At 32.4% G+C, this 18517-nt stretch overlaps 1 protein-coding gene across 1 annotated transcript; it reads left to right on the top strand.

Moving 5' to 3' along the window:
* The first annotated feature begins 13869 nt into the window (after positions 1-13869).
* On the top strand, positions 13870-18481 carry LOC115716942 (cinnamoyl-CoA reductase-like SNL6). The gene is made up of 5 exons (XM_030645868.2): positions 13870-14173; positions 14259-14446; positions 16471-16662; positions 17310-17644; positions 18091-18481. Exons 1-5 carry the CDS (start codon positions 14062-14064, stop codon positions 18170-18172), a joined length of 909 nt encoding a protein of 302 aa, XP_030501728.2. The 5' UTR covers positions 13870-14061; the 3' UTR covers positions 18173-18481.
* Positions 18482-18517: the final 36 nt, after the last annotated feature.

Genomic DNA, 18517 nt, shown 5'->3' with positions numbered 1-18517 from the left:
CATAATTTTAAACATAATAAATTTGTATTCTTTGTAGATGGATGTGTAGGTTTGTGTGAAATTTAGGGTAAAATTTTGATTAGAGAAAAATAAAAACTATCGTCAAGTGATAAAAGTAAAATCGGTAGAATAATTGAAAAATGAGGTAAGCATAATAGGCTTTGAAAGAAAGGGTAAAAATTAAAAGCATCAAGTCAAAAGAGGTATGTAGTGTAATTTCCTCAAATAATACCAACATACCCATCCTTTTATTAAAATTAGAGAAACTTCCAAAAATACTAGAATTTGAGTTAATTTTTACAAAAATACTGCTACACAGAAATTTTTTTCAAAAATACTGTGTTATTATAAAAAGATCATGGAATGCAAATTGATTATAAAGATGAAAAAGGGAATTAATGAGAATGAACCAGTGTTCAAAGCCATGTTAGTGGCTAAGGGTTTTATTTAGGTGGAAGGAATAAACTACATTGAAATCTTCTTACCTGTAGTAAATTATAAGACGATAAGATTGATGTTGTCTTTGGAAATCGGAAGTTCAATTAGAGTTTGAAGTTGAACAACTTGATGTTAAGACTACCTTTCTTAATGAATTCTTGGATGAAAAGATCTACATGAAGCAACCACCTAGGTTTCAAGTAGAATAAAAAATGAGTTGAATTAGTGTGCAAGCTCATTATGTCCTTATATGGTTTGAAATAGTCCACAAGACAATAGAATAAAAGATTTGATACTTATATGTAACAAATCGGGTTCAAACGATCCACATATGATCATTGTTTATATTTCGAGAATTTTGAGCAATCTATAGCTGTGTTTTTATTGCTCTATGTGGACGATAAGCTCATCATGAGCAAAGGTAAATTCGTGATCAAAAGTATCAAAGCAAAGCTTAAAAGAGAATTTGAGATGAAGGGGCTTGGATTAGTTCAAAAGATACTTGATATTGAAGTTTTAAGGAATAGTAAGGAAGGAACAGCCAACTTAAAGTAATTTGTGTATATTAAGAAATTTATTTAGAAGTCAACATCAAAGATGCAAAGAGCGCATTCGTTCTGTTAGGCAGATAGTTTGTTTTGTCGAAGGAATAGTGCCCGAGTAAAGCAAAAGAGAAAGAAGAAATGAAGGATGTACCCTATGTAGGGCTAAATATTAGGCGAGTTTGTCGGTTTTCAGGTTCAAAAAATTGTACCCGAACCTAGCCCGTCAATCTAAAAAGTTTCAAACTATATTATATAATATATTATATACTGTTTTTTAATATATTATATATGTAATAAAAATAAAAGGTTTAGATTTTAGGGTTTTTTAATTTTTGATATATTATATATGTAATAAAAAATTAAATTTTGGTCGGGTTGGCAGGCCAGTTTGGGTCCAACTGAAATGCGATGGCTATAGAAAATCAATCCATGAACCCACCCAAAAGTGTACCGCGTTAAACCCTATCCGCCCGAACAGAATTAGTTTTTAAATTTTACGGGTTAACCGGGTCGAATCTGGACGGGTTGGACGGGTTTGGGTCAAACCCGGTCAAAATGTTCAATCCTAACCTATGCAGTGATTTTAGGAGATGCTTATGTATGTGATGGTGAGCACCAGACCAAACATAGCTCATACTCTAAGCATCCTAGGTCAATTCATGTCTAATCTGGGCATTGAACATTAGAAAACTCTTAAATGGTTATTAAGGTAATTAAATGGCACTTGGGACTATGGTCTAATCTATGAAAGTAAAAGGAGAACTAGAATTGAAAGGATTCATAGACATTGACTATACTTGAATAGAGATACGAGAAAATTAATCATTTCTTACACTTTCATGACAAACCGGAACTGTATATATTGGAAGGCCCAATTATAATTTGTGGTTACCCTTTCCACTACAGAAGCAGAATTCATGGCTACTACAGAAGCATTGAAAGAAGCATTATGGCTTCGGGGAATTCTATTTGAATTGAAACAAATAAAGGTGGAGTGATTGTGTACTCAGATAGTCAGTCATCCATTCATCTTTGCAAGATTCTAGTTTATCATGAAAAGAGTAAACATATAGACATAAGACTCTACTGGATTAGAGAGAAGATAGAGGAGGGATTGATTGAATTAGAGAAGGTCAGATCAAAAGATAACCCTGTTGATGTTGGGACTAAGGTCTTAACAGTAAATAAGTTCAAGTATTGTTTGAAATTGATCAATCTCAGAAGTTAGTATACTGAGATATCTAGAATACCAACCATGGTGGATGCATTCTTTCTTCATCACCGTTAATATTTTAATTTAAAGAAACTATGTAGAATTTGTGGTATAGTTCCTCCAAATGAAAAGATCTCCAAAAGTTGTCCTGGTTATGAAAAGTTGAAGTCTAACTTAACCATCAAGAAGAAGTCTCGTGGAATGATTGATGTCATCCGAATGGGCGTTCCCGGATATCTATTGTGTCCACTCGTAAGGAGTCTTCAGGATAGCTAGTATTCCTCTAGAAAGGAGTTCTGGATGGGTAGGTGTTCCGGATGGAAGGGAGTTCCAGATAGTCGACTTCAGTTATTGCCTTTCTTATTCAGAAAATCCCTTCAGCGTATTCTTTGATCCATCTTTTGAGAAGCGTACATCTCATTGAGAAGTATTTATCTTATGCTGACGTGGAGATATTGTTACGAGGAGTTTGTTAAGTTTGTTAAGTCGTAACTAACTTAACAACTTAGCACTTGCAGCCACCGACTTTAAGATTTATACCTTGGACCTATAAATACCACCAACACTTATTATTTTTAGAAAAGAACGAGATCAGACGAGTTTTAAGAGGTGATCTTGAGAAAGAAATATTGAAAGGTACAGAGAAAATTGAGAGATTGAGTTTGGATTTTGTATGAAAAATCTTTTGTAAATGAATAAGATTCTTGGGTAAAAGTGTAAGAGATAAATACTTTGAGAGAATCCAACAGAGAATCGATCTCGACTGTATTGTATCATGTTCTTGCTCAATCAATAAAGAAGATTTGGTGGTGTTCTAAAATTAAAGTAGAGTTATAGATCACATCGATATATAAGACTTGAACTAGTATATATTATTGTGTTGTTGCTTTAATTGTTTCTGGTTTTAATACTATGTTCATCTCTCTGTTTTAATTTCTAATTGTTGTGTGTGAATTATTAATTTTATCATTTTTAAGTATTTGTTGATTAAACGTTTTTTAGTTGTAATTTCCTAAATATATAATATATAGTTAAATAATTATTATCAAAAATCAAATCCAAATATTTCCAATCTTTTAGGAATCTTACACAACTCATTGTATATAAATGTCAACAACAAATATTATTTCACATATCTATTTGTGAAATTATTTTATTATTGTTTTACACCAATGTATAACACAATTAATTCATACAATATATTTAACCAATCATATATAATACAAATCATCTCCAAGCTTCTCTAAAACAATTAATTTTAAACACATTCTCCATACTTTGACCTAATTTTTTTAGTTTGTTTATATTTCATTCAAAACTACCATTCACTTTAATGCAATGAAAGTCAAACCTGTAATTGGTATGGCCCATAAATGGTAAGTAAAGCTGTTAGACAACATATATACCCTTCATGTGATATATATATATATATATATATATATAATATATAAATCTGAGTTTGTATTAACTTCTCATTGTTTTGCACCATACCACGTACCGACCTTGTCCTAAACGTGTTGACTACATGCATGACTACTATGACTGTAATATAATTCTTCTATTTATTTAGATATTTAAGAAAAAAAATTATTTTATCACATGTATTGTAGTTATTTAATATTAACTGTAAATTTTAAAATTTATATTTTTTTTGTTACTCACGCGACAATTTTTTTTATACGAATGGTAAGTAATTATTTAAATTTTATTTTCGGTACAATAAATTATTTAAATTTTTTTAAAAATTTATAAATAATTTTAAATAATTATAATATATGTACCATAAAAAAATAAACTAAAAGATTCTCTTAAATGACAAACAAATAAAAATCAACCAAAATTACTCTTTAGGCCTCTTCTATAAAAATTATATAACCACTTGAGGTTAGCTCAAGTGATCATAGGGGTACGTGTGTGTTGGAAGTTCTGATTTCGAGTCTCAATTTATGCATTGTGTAATATATAAACGCTTAAATAAAAAAATATATATTTATATATAAATAAGTTGAATGAGATCCAAGAGTGCACTCACTTCGATGTGTACACGTGTTCATGATCCCTATATAACTGTGTACAGGTGCAGAGCATCTCACATAACACCAATATACCTACGAAAAAATACATGTCAACAATACATATTAATACCAATAGAATAATTTAGCTTATTATATTATTAGATACACACTATGAGAATTCCTATACTTGCATCTCTTGTAATTTTTTGGATTAACATAATCGTAAAATTAATTTTAATTTTGACATGTATTTAATTATCTTTTTGAACATTTTAGGACGCTAAAAGTTCTCTTTAACTATTAAAATTATTGAATTTAAGAATTTTTATCTAATTTTATTTTAAAAAACTTGACATAGATAAATAAAATTTAAGAGTCGCAATTTAATATATATATTAAAGTTTAGAAAGTATGATTTAAGTAAATATTAAAATTCAGAAATATAATTTAATACATGAACAATCATTACATTAGTAAAATTAAATATAATTAGACAATTTAATTTTAATAAGAAGGAGAAACATTTAAATAGTATATTATAATCACATTATAATTAACTATAAACAAAACATGAGATATACAATTATAAATAAATAAATTTGTGACACGATATTTAAATATGTGACACGCAAATAATATAATAAATTAATAGTGATAGAAAATACTATTGAAAATACACTTATTTTCTCTCTTTTTTTATAAAGAAATGTAAAAGGTAGTACTTATCTAGACACTAATGTACAATTAAGGTGACGTTTGGTTGGGAGAAATGAAAATATAATAATAGAAATATAAATGAGAATAACAATAGGAATAGAATAAAATTTAAAATGCTTAAAAAAATTTGATAAAAAAATCATTACATTTTTTTTCTTATTACATTGGAATGATCTTTCTTTTTCTTTTTTAAAATAGAATAGTCATTCTACCAAAATGCAACCAAATAGAGAAATGGAATGAAAATTATTTCATTTCTATTCCATTCTATTTTATTACTTTCAACTAAACGCCACCTAAGATTAGAATCTCGACATAACTTAATTTTCTAAATATGAAATATTATTATTAATTTTGAATTACATATAATTTAATTTAATATTTATTATAAAATATAATTAATCATCAATAAGACGTCTAATAGCTATGTTTATAATTTTTTTTCCATGTTAGCAATTTATTTCTCTCCATACCAAACAAACATATATGTAATGTATTGTCACAGTTGTCCAAATTGCCTCCTCTTTATTTATATACATATATATGTGATGAGAAAGAATATATATGATAATATGTAACAAGTACATGACGTAAGCGATTACATGTGTAACATGGGAAGGGAAAGTTAGTTTAGTTAACTTAAATGTAAAATATATTATTTTAATATACTACCAAATTAAAAATAGTATATATATATTTTTAATATTTTTTTCTCTTAAAATACACTCACATTTTAAAAAAACTTCTCTCTCGCTCTCCGGCATTAACCCCGACTCAGAACCCTTACAGTCGAACACACAGACCCAGAATCTCGGTCGCAAGGCCTTGCTATCATCTTCTCTCGCGGCCTCTCTCGTTTTTTGTGTTTCTTTCTTTTAGTTTACCATTTTTTTGTAAAATTTAGCGATATATTTACAATGATAGAACAAATTTGAGATTAGGGATGAAGTTTAGCGATGATTTGCGATGTTTAGCGATGATATTAGCAATGTATTTCGCGATGTTGTGAATTGGAGACATTTAGCGATGTTTTGCGATATCGTCAAAAACTAGAACAAAAATTCAGAAAATAAGCGAGTTGATAGATTTTGGGGCTTTGGGTTTCACGATTTCTCTTTGTACTTTCGCGAATTCCTCCTCAATTTTTTCATACGTTTCGTTTTCAGAGTGTGTTTCGCCGGAAGTGGTGCGGTGGTCGTAGGTTTGGTCTAGGTCTGGTTCGGTCTGATTCTGTGGTCGTGGGTGTCGGTTGGGTTTGGTGAGAGTTAGAGAGTGAGGGAGAGAGGGCTAAGAGAAAGAGAGAAGATATGAGGATGGTACTTTGGTATTTAATTAATTTTAGAGTATTAAATTCATATCTATTTTAATGTGGAATACTAAAAGATTGTGGACAATTTTTTTTTTTTTTTGAAAGAAAGTATGTTATTAAATCAACTCAAATCAGCTGTTACAGGAGCACTAATAAATCTAGGACACGCATCTGTCCACAAATGAACCCCTATAGAACTAGTAACAGACTTAGCTAGTGCGTGGGCTACACCATTGGCATCACGCGAAATGGCATAACAAGAACCACCAACAGCAGCTAAAAGAGAAATAATTTCCTCAACAATAGGTTTAAACATAAGAATATTATCCGGACAATTAATCCAAGAACTCACAACAGAAGATTCAGTCTCCACGCGCACCAACGAAACCTTGTAGCCCAAAGAAGGCCCAGACGAACAGCCAGAAGCTCTGCCACCGCAACTTGAAAGTCACCAATAGCCCCCACAGCCCAGGCCGCCCGCACCTCCCCCGCATGGCCTCGAATAACTCCTCCCAGCCCCGCAAAACCCCGCCCCGGAGTGACAGCCGCATCCACTGACAACACAAACTCCCCCTCCTCAGGAGGCCACCATCGATCCCCCCTCGGCCCACCTCTCCCCTGCCACCGTGACACCCCTGTCCATCACGACCACCCCCAGCACCCCACCCAGCCGCACCCACACCTGAAGAACCCAAAACCGGCCCCCCTGAACTCACCCCCACCTCACAAAACTCCTCCCAAGCCTCCCTAACTAACACATCAAGCACTTCCAACCTAGATTGCTTCTTGCCAAACAAAACAGAATTCCTATCATACCACACCCACCACCAAACCATAGCCAACAACGCAAAATCATTCTTATCAAGCACCTCAAAAAGATAAACAAGCAACTCCGCTAACGACCCAAACCTCCCAGGATTGAGCACCCTCCAAAGGTGAAGCTTAGACCACAAAGGCCACAAAGAAGAACAAAAGACTAACGCATGTTCCGGAGTCTCCGTTTCCTCACCACATCTGTGACAAAGTGGCTGAACCGGAAGCTTACGCTTAAGAAGCTGGAAATTAGTCGAAAGAGCCTGATGATACATACGCCAAACAAAAATTTTGACCTTTTGCGGTACTCGCAAATTCCACATCCCATTCCACCAATGAGCCAGGTCCCCAGAAGAACTCCCATTCCTATCACTAACCATATCAAGAGACCGCATAACCACTTTTCACAGTATAGCACCCATTCGAAGTATAATGCCAACACCAGCGATCTTCACATCGCCCACCCGTCAAAGGAATGCCAAGGATGACATCAACATCCAACCTCAGAAAATACTCTGACAACGTCGGAATGTCCCAAGACCCATCCGAACCAATTAAGTCACTCACCATAATACCATCAGTAGGAGCAGGCGAAATAGGGCGAAACGATCTAGGCCTGGGAACCCATGGATCTCGAAACGCATCAACACTTTGGCCAGCCCCTACCACTTTCCGCATCCCCGAGTTCAGCAACCTTAACCCCCATATCAAACTTGACCACAGATGAGACGAACCCTGGCGGTCTTTAGCATCCAAAATAGACGTATGGGGAAAATATTTGTATTTCAAGACACGGCCCGCCAACGAATTGGGCGCTTGCATTAACCGCCATACTTGTTTGGCAACCATCGCTTGATTAAAGAGCACAAGATCCTTGAATCCTAAGCCCCCCTTCGACTTTGGTTGACAAACATTGTCCCACTTTACCCAAGCAATCTTCCTTTTATCATTCTTAGTACCCCACCAAAATTGTAATATGATGGACCGCAGTTTATCGCAAGTCACCACAGGAAGCTGGAACATACTCATCAGATAGTTTGGCACTGCCTGCAAAATGGCCTTGATTAGAATCTCACGCCCACCAGCAGAAAAGAAACTCCTTTTCCACCCTCGGACCCGCTTCTGGACCTTGTCACAAATACTCGCAAAGGTTCGCTTCTTGTTTCGCCCAATAACAGTTGGAAGGCCCAAATACTTATCATGAGTAGCAACTGATCCCAAGCCTAATATACCCAATACACTTGCACGATCCGCAGGTAAAACATTCGGACTGAATGTGATAGCAGATTTATCAAAATTGACTTGCTGACCAGAAGCATACTCATAACATTGCAAAATCCGACGGATAGACTCCGCCTCCCTCCCATTGGCTCTACCAAAAATCAAACTGTCATCCGCAAAGAAAAGATGAGACACCCTCGGCCCAGACCTTGAGCACCGAAAACCCATCAACTCACCACTCACTTCAGCGTGACGAAGCAGAGAAGACAACGCCTCAGCACAAAAAAGAAACAAATAAGGCGAGAGTGGACAGCCTTGTCGCAACCCCCTAGTCGGCACAACACACCCCCGTGGCCTTCCATTCATTGTGGACAATTTTTAAGCATGATTTATCAAATTTTCCTGTAGAACCAAAATAAAAGACTTTTTCCTATATTTATATTTATATATATATATATTTTTAAAGTGAATATTGGCAATAAAATCACTTAAATTTTATATTTTTAACAATTAACTACATAAGTTGATTTTTTTTTATGACAATATCTACTAAACTCATATTTTATTTTACTCTTTATGCTTCAGTCTAAAAATTTCAATTAAGTGCCACGATAAACTATTTACATGTATACAAGTGTATACATAGTATGTTTTTAGTAGTCAATATAATTTTAAAATATAAAAAATAATTAAAAATTGTAATATTTACATAATTAATATTATGTGAACTATTTAAGTTCTACAATTGTATGTTAATATACATTTATGTCGTCTATCAAGATACTTAACTGAGATTTTGAACGGAGTGATAAATAATATAATAAAAGTGAAGTATGAGTAGTTTTACTATTGAAAAATTAATTTATATAATTAATTGTTAAAATATATAAAATTTAAATAGTTGTGTCGTTAATATTACATTTTATATTTGTTTTTCTATTTTATAAAAAAAATTGAGAAATTTTCACTATAAATTAAAGTAAGGTTGGAGTTAATTAACCGTCATGCTTTGGTTGATTTGCCTATTAAAGGGGATAACATGACTTGGGACAATCATAGAGACGGTGATAATCACATTAAGTCGGCCCTGGACAAAGCTCTTGTAAATAATGGTTGGCTGCAAATCTTTCCTAAGACGGTCGTCCGGTCTCTCACCACCTGTAATTCAGACCATCGGCCCCTCTTTATTAATACTGACACTTCGGTCTCTAACGCCAGAAGGCCTTTCCGCTTTGAAGCTTGGTGGACAAGGGACCCTCGTAGTTCCTTGGTGGTGGATCAAGCGTGGGGGTCTGTTTCCCACGATTGGGCCCCCGCTAGAGTCTTTAAGAAAGTTGGTGCGACCCGCCTGGCCCTGAGTAGCTGGAACCGGGTGCAATTTGGCAAGTTGGACTCTTGCATCTCTAAGTTGGAGGGTCAATTACAAGCTATCCAATGTTTGCCTGTTGGTGATAGAAATTGGGCTACAGAGGTTGAGGTGAGGAAAGAGCTTAATGAGGCTTTAAGGCGGAAAGCTATTTACTGGCAACAGAGATCCAGGGTTTCTTGGATTAGGGATGGTGATAAGTGTACTAATTTTTTCTTCATTTCTGCCACGATTCGTAATAGAAGAAACTCAGTGGATAGTATCTTGAACAAGGATGGGGTGTGGATAACTAATAAAGAAGAGATCGGTAATGAGTTTACTGGTTTTCTGGGTGACATTTTCAAAAACCCGCCTCAGGGCCCTCTGGAAAGCTTAGACTACTTAATCCATGATCATCTCTCCCCTTTAGAGCAGTCTGAGCTTGAGGTGATCCCAAGTCACGAGGAAATTAGACAAACGTTGTTCTCTATGGGAAGCTTGAAGGCTCCGGGTCCGGATGGTATGTCAGTTCTCTTCTTCAAGCACTACTGGAACTCTGTGGGACAAGACTTCTGTGATGCAGTTGTGGACTTCTTCCAATCAGGGAATATGCATAGAGGCTTTAATGCTACAAATATTACTCTCATTCCCAAGGTCCCCAACCCTAAAAAAGTATCCCAGTTTAGACCTATCTCTTTGTGCAATGTGATTTATAAGGTAATCTCGAAAATCATTGCAAATAGAATCAGAGTGTTCCTGCCCAGATTGATTTGTCCTACTCAAGCAGCTTTTGTCCCGGGCCGGAACATCCAAGATAATAATGTTTTAATCCAGGAGATCATACACTCTTTCAAGAGGAAAAAAGGGAAAGAGGGATTTTTTGCAATCAAGATTGACCTGGTTAAGGCGTACGACAAACTAAGTTGGCAATTTATTGACCACGTTCTGCGTAGTTTCAAGGCCCCTGACAAGTTCTGCCACTGGGTACGCCAGTGTATCACAACAACTTCCTTCAACCTTTTTCTCAATGGAAGGAAATTTAACAGTTTGACCCCGGAGTGTGGCATTAGACAAGGAGACCCCCTATCTCCGTACATCTTTATCTGGGCTGCTGAAATCCTCTCGCGCATCCTTGAGCACGCCCTTGACAACGGTACCATAAGTGGTATAAAGCTAAGTAGAGAGGGCCCCAAACTTTCTCATCTTTTCTTTGCCGATGATCTGATCCTTGTTGGCAGGGCAAACCTTGAAGAAGCAAGGGGTATGTGGCAATGCCTAGAAAAGTTTTGTGATTGGTCTGGTCAGAGAATTAATAAGCTCAAAACCTCCATTTTCTTTAGCGGTAACACAAGTGATGGTATGAAACGAGGCATCAAGCAGACTCTGGGATTGAACTGTGAAATGGGTAACATAAACTATTTGGGCCTCCCGCTTTTTAGATCCCGCCAAAAGGATGCGGATTTTAACTTCATCCTTGATAACCTGGTGTCAAAACTCCATGGGTGGAAATTAAAATCGTTATCGAAGGCTGGTCGTGCCACATTGATCAAATCGGTGGGGCTTGCTTTGCCTGTTTACACGATGCAGACGACAAAGCTTTCTAAAAAGCTTGCATCTAGGATTGATGGTATGGTGAGGGACTTCTGGTGGGGCTGTGAACAAGGTAATAGAGGCATCTGTCTTAAAGCTTGGGACCAGTTGTGCCTTCCCAAGTCCAGTGGGGGGCTTGGCTTTAGAAAGACTGTGGAGATGAACCAGGCATTGCTGGCTAAGTGGGGTTGGGCTCTACTTACTGAAGAAAAGTCGTTGTGTTGTAATGTTCTCAGAACTAAGTACCTTAAGGGTAAACAGTTTTTTGACTGTGAGGTTAAGAGCTCCGATTCTTGGTTTTGGAGAAATGTGGTGCGATCAAAAGAGATTTTAAGAAAAGGGGCGTGCAAGCTAATATCTGATGGGAGAGAGACAAGAATTTGGGATGACCCTTGGGTTATCCATGGTACAAATTTTTACCCTAAGTCCAACTTTCGTCAACAGCGGGGCTTTGAGAATGTGTCGGATTTACTTCTACCTAACGGAAATTGGGACACACCCAAGCTACACAACCTTTTTGACCAGGAAACTGTTAGTAACATCTTAAGAGGCGGTAATCCGAGTGGCCAAGGAAGAGATAGATGGGTTTGGACAAAAGAATCTAATGGTCTGTTTTCAACCAAGTCTACCTATTTTATTCAAGCCCTTGATCGAGCTCCTCTGTGCAACATTGCTCCGGCACTATGGAACAAACTTTGGAACTCAAAGATTTTGGAGCGACACAAGGTCCATTGGTGGAGTATCCTTTCCAATGCTCTACCCTTAAGAGCCCCTCTTGCTAAGAGAATGGGTTTTGAGGAGGTTTCCTGCCCTATTTGTGGGGAGGTTGAGGAGACCACAGAACACTTGTCCTGTATTGCAACTTTGCCTTCCACCTTTGGCGATCTTCTCCTTGTGGGGTTATGCCTGTTCTGGATTCAGGAGCTCGAATGTGGGACTGGGTTACTTTTCTATGGAATCTTAAATCTAGAGGAGTTGATACTGATGAGCTGTTCCTCTATGCCGCCATTGTGGTAGATACGATTTGGAGGGCCCGCAACGACAAGGTACATAATAAATCAATGGGTAACATTAAACACTATATTGACTCTATCTCTTCTTGTTACACAGACTATGGCTCCTGCCTTCTTTCCCCTCCACAGTCTGTTGGGACCCAAGCTTGGTCTCCGCCGCCGGAAGATTGGGTTAAAATCAATTGCGATGTCAAAGTCGGAGGTGAAACTATGTGTGCTGTGGCGATTGCGAGAGACCATAACGAATCAGTTTTGTGGGTGGCGGCGAAAAGGTTACACTTCTCTGACCCACTCACGGGAGAAGTTGCGGCCTGTCTTTTAGCCATGGAGACGGCAGTCTCATTGCATCATCCTTTTATTTTAGTGGAGAGTGATTCAAAGATTGTTATCAAAAACCTAAAAGGGGATGACTCTATTTGGAGGATTGAGAACTATGTGCGTCATTGCAAGCTCCTCTCTACTTTTATGACTAATTGTAATTTTTCTTATATAGCTAGAAACTGTAACTACGCGGCCCATAATGTGGCCAAATGGGCGTTTGCCAACAACGTTACGGGCATGGTAGAGATATCTACTATACCTCTTAATATCTTTTGTAATGACCATGAAGTATAACTTCAATTTTATTTATAAACGCATTTTTCAAAAAAAAAAAGAGAAAGTAGGCAAATCCTTTCAAAAAAAAAAAAGTAGGCTAACGTACGTATATTATATAGTCATGTTGTTGTTGATCAATGTGTGGTACTAAACGAACGTGTGGCAACTGCACAACAAATACACCCACACACTTTCCTACCAAACCCTTCTCTTTCTCTCTCTAATATTCATTAATAATATAAAGAGTCCTAAATAATAAAAAGGTTAAATAATATTTTGAATTTTATATTTTGTAAAAGTTATTAATTAGACTTTTTATTTTGTTAAGTGATAAAAGAGACCTTATATTTTTTAAAATTGTATAAATAGGACTCTGAAATAATCTTTTATCAAAATGAAATTTAATAATAATTTGATATAGAGATATGACAAAAGTAGTTACATTTAATGTAATTGTTCGTGTTAAAAATTGTCTTAAAGTTAGTTATATTAAAAAAAAAAAAAATTAAATTCAGAGTCTTATTTTTACTATTTTGGAAAATATCAAATCAATTTTGTCATTTAACAAAACCAAAAATCTAATTAATAACTTTTGCAAAACACATGGTTCAAAATCAAATATCATAATATTTTTATTTTTATAACAGTATTTGTTGTAGTTGTAATATTATCTCTGTAAATTTTTTAAAAATTCCAACTAGTTTATCATATCAAAAAAATATTCCAATTTAATGCATGTTCAAAAAACTTTAAATTTATTTTTTAATACTAAACTACATGGATGATGTTATAAATAACGAACACTCTTATAAAAATAAATTATTCTAATATGTATTTTAAGCATGTATATCGATTAAGAAATTATAATAGGAAGTAGACAGTATCACTCGTAATAATAATTTAATATATTCTTTATTTTTATTTTATTATATAATTATACATAATTCTAAGTTTGATTTCCATCCCCAAACAACAACTACCTCCCAACCATCTACTTCCCACGCTCTTTCAATGCTATCTATATATCAACCATTCTTTTCTATATATATACACCACTACTTCTTCCAAACTTTCTTACTCACTTTTCTTCTCTCTCTTTATTACAAAAATCATTATAAAGAAAGAAAAAGAAAAAACCCCTTTTAACAAACTCATTTATATATATACATCTTCTTTAATTTTATTCATATCATAACCAAAAACCAAAACACCTCTACTCTCTTCTGTTCTCTCTGTTCTCTAAAAATGGCACAAGCCACAGTCTGTGTAATGGACGCTTCAGGTGAATTGGGCTTGGGCCTCGTCGTGGGCCTTATTCAAAGGGGCTATACAGTTCATGCAGTCCTTCAAAACCATGGTAATAGCCATTTTCATTTCTTTTTTTCGTATTTATAAAAATATTGATTTTAAGGCTTATTTTGTTCTTGTATTTTTTTTTTCAGGTAATCATGTTAATAAGTTGAAGTTTGATGAGATAATGAATGAGGGAAATAATAATAAGAATATTATTAATAAGGTGAAGATTTTTCAATCAGACCCATTTGATTATCAAAGCATAATCGATGCATTGAGGGGTTGTTCTGCCTTGTTTTACTCATTCGAACCTCCACAAGATCAACCCGATTATGATGTATGTATAATATTATTATTATTAATTATTAATTTTCATGATTTTTTTTTTTTAAAATATAACTATATAATTAATAATGAATACTAAAAATTATATATCTTAAAGAAAAAAAAAGTGTTGGAGAACAGCTTGCAACATAAATACATTTGTAGCTTTTAATACTATACACCCATGTGTAGTAATGTATAGCTTTGAATGAAGTAATAGGTGATTCTTGATAATACATTAGCTGTCATATGTGGCTAAAGTGACTTTTTATCCATGCATTAATAACATTATTTAATTATGAGATAATTTTACAAATACATAAAAATAAGAAAATAATTATAAAAATATAGTTTCACAAAATTTTAAATATTTTAACGAATTTATTGATTTTATTTAAATAAAATACAGTTTTTTTATATTTTATTCGTGTTAATTTGTTATTAATTTTTTGTTATCTGTATAATATTTTTTGTTATTGTTTTGATGTTATTTTCACATTACTTTTATGTAATTTTTTTGTTATTTTCGTATTGTTTTTACAAGAAACCGTAAAAATATAAAAAAAAAAATCATTAAATGTAAAAATATAATTATCCCTTTAATTATTGCCACACTAAAAATAAAATTAATAATTCTTTAATTATATTTTCAACTTTATGCATGCAAACTCTTCATATATATTACATAAAAAAAATTATTTAAAAACGTATTTAGATTTATATAACTTAAAAAAATAATTTTTAAAAAATATTACTAACTAATTATAAAATATGTTATTAATATTAAGCAAGTGCTTAACAATAGTCATTACATAACTATATGTGTTTTTTTGTTGCATGAGTATTATATATATTTTTGTAAGGATTGCATAACTATATTTAATGTAATTTTGTAATTATTAATTAATGAATATATACATATTATTATTATTGCTTATAATTTTCCAACTTGCTTAGTCAATTACCTAAGCATATAGATATAGGTGGTTATTATAGTCTTTCATAAATGCTACAAAGACTTTGCAAGTTTATTATAACTAGTTAACTACTAGCTATTAATGTTGCGTATTGCTATGTGATATGAAAGTGTTAGGACTAATATAAGATAGTGGTTTTTTTATATTTTTATTTAAGTAAAAGACTTGATATTAAATTGCATTTCTCTCTTTAGACTTACATAATTTGTTAAACAATTTCTTTCTTATTATAGGTGGGTTAATATGTTAAATACTTGATTTAGTCCATCTCCAATGAAAAAATTTAAATTTAGTGTTAAATCAATACTAAAAAACTACTATTTCAACACTAATTTTTTTTTTCAATTTTAATTACAGCACTAAAAATTATAGTAGATTTTATATTATTTATTATTTTATTATTTTATTAATATAATAAGAATATTTTAATACTAAATATATATAATTATTTAGTTTTTTTTTTTCTTAAAAGTACTAGTTAATTATTAAAAACTTAAAAAAAAAAAAAATAGTGTGGTCTATAGTACCCCACTAAATTTGGTGGGACACTATAGACAAAGTTATTTATAAGTATAGTTTTAATGTTCCGTTGGAATAAATATAATGTGAAACTACACTATATTCAGTGTTTTGAAGTTCGGTTAGAGATATCCTTATAGGGTTTTTGTTTATACCAAGGAGCCTAACCTAGTGAAGTTGACAATTCATTAGCAGTGAAAAATGAAATATTATTTTTTTAAAAAAAATCTCACTATTTTTTTTTTCACAATCAGTTAATCCCTTGTTATTAATTTAACACTTATTTGTTTCACAATATTAAAATTTATTTTTGACTAATTAACAATACCAAAAGTCTAATTATCAAAACTTATAAAACACTTCAAATTTGCATTGATTTGGTCTAGTAGTTTAAATTTTGTTACAAGAAACTCTTAGTAACCAAAATTGTCTTGTTCTTCTTTTTCTTCATCTAGATATAAATTTCTAGAAATATTAATTATTCTGAGTTTTTGACTTTTTTCTTTCTTCTTATTATTATTATTTTATAAAATTGGTGTAGGAATTTATGGCTGATGTGGAAGTAAGAGCAGCACACAATGTTCTAGAAGCATGTGGTCAAACAGATACAATTGAGAAAGTAATCTTCTCATCTTCAATCACAGCCGTTGTTTGGAGAAATGATCGTACATCTATGTTATCTGATTTGGATGAACGACACTGGAGTGACGTTAATCTTTGTCGTAATTTCAAGGTACATAAATATGCTGAATTTCATTTTTATTATGTTTATATATCGTAAAAATTTACCAAAAAAAATAAAATAAATATATATTTTTTTTTTCAAGAAAATTATTTTATAGAATTTTTTTTAAAAGAAACAATATAAGGTAATTGATTGGTTCCTCATCTAAATTGTTTTCTTATAATTTTCAACATTTTTTTTTAAAAAAAATCTCATAAAATAATTACATAAAACATCAATTTGTGTAAAAATTTTATATTTTTAAGTTCAATTTTTTTTTACTTATATCTTTACAGTATTACATAAAAATACAAAAAAAATAAAATAGAATAAAAGTAACACTAAAATAACATCAAAATAATATAAAGAATAATAAACAGATAACAACAAAATAATAAAAGTACAACATAAAAATATACCAAAAGTCTGTATTTTATGTAAATAAAATCTAAAAAACCGTAAAAATATTAAAAATTCCTTACAAACCCTATTTTTGTAATTTTTTTGTTTGTATCGTTTTGAAATTATCATCCAAAAAATTATAGTTTTACACATTGTATAAAACCTCATAAGATGTGTGATATCTACATTACATAAAAATTAAAATTGAATTTTATTCTAAAAATAAATATAAAATTGAATTTTGTTTGGTGCAGTTATGGCATGGGCTGTCAAAGACCCTAGCAGAGAAGACAGCTTGGGCTTTGGCAATGGACCGAGGAGTGAATATGGTGTCCATTAACGCGGGCTTGTTAATGGGCCCCCAATTGACGATCAACAACCCATATTTGAAAGGAGCAGCGGAGATGTACGAAGACGGAGTATTCGTGACCGTTGATTTGGATTACTTAGTGGACGCTCACATAGCCGTCTTAGAAGATGTCTCATCCTACGGTCGATATTTATGCTTCAACCACATCATTAATCAGACGGAAGATGCTCTTCAACTTGCTAGAAAATTAGCCCCTTCCACACCTTCCCCACCTCAAAGGTTTTTTTTTTTCCATCTATTTAATATTTAATATTTTTAAAATATTACATTTTTATACACATTTTTTTAATAAATATATTTAATATTTTTAAAATATTACATTTTATATATATTTTTTGATAAATATATTTAATATTTTTTTAAAAAATATTGCACTTCTATACCCATTTTAATGAAAAATATTAAAAAATTTTAAAATGTTAATTTTTGTACCTAATAAATGCACAATTTTGACATATTTACACAAAACAAAATTTGTGTAAAAGTGCAACAATTTGAAAATATTAACTATCAAGCATATTTACCATTAGAGGTAAAAATATAATATTTTAAAAATATTATGTATTTTGAGTGCAATTACTCTTATATTATACTCTTGTTTTTTTTTTATGAAACTTTTCTATTGTATTTTTTTTTTTTTAATTTCAATTAATTTTATATTGCAGCCATGAGCAAGATAAGAGGATTATCCAAGAGAAAATCAGCAACAAAAAGTTGAACAAAATGATGATAGATTTTGAGAAGTAGAGAGTGATGTACAATTGTTTATAATCCCATTCTTTTGGTTCCCTAGCTAAACTAAGATTATTATTTATAACCAAGTGGATGAGATTTTTTGTTGTAGATCTTTAATTTTTTTTAAAAAAATTATTAGGGAGAATCAGATTAGTAACCCTCTTACTTCTAATTACTATATTTTAAAATTAGAATAGAGGGATTTTAAAATACAAATGGTTCAACCCAACCTCACTATCTCAAAATTATTTATGTAATATGCTTTAATTTCAACAAAAATGAGAAGAAGAAAAACAAAAGAGAGTTATTCTATTCTTTTTATATATTTATATTTTTATTAGTTTTTTTTTTTTTTGC

This window comes from Cannabis sativa, chromosome 5, assembly GCF_029168945.1.
Source record: "Cannabis sativa cultivar Pink pepper isolate KNU-18-1 chromosome 5, ASM2916894v1, whole genome shotgun sequence".
In the NCBI taxonomy this organism is placed as follows: domain Eukaryota; kingdom Viridiplantae; phylum Streptophyta; class Magnoliopsida; order Rosales; family Cannabaceae; genus Cannabis; species Cannabis sativa.
Note: the sequence above shows the minus strand (reverse complement) of the source record. Positions and strands in the feature narration are given on the sequence as shown.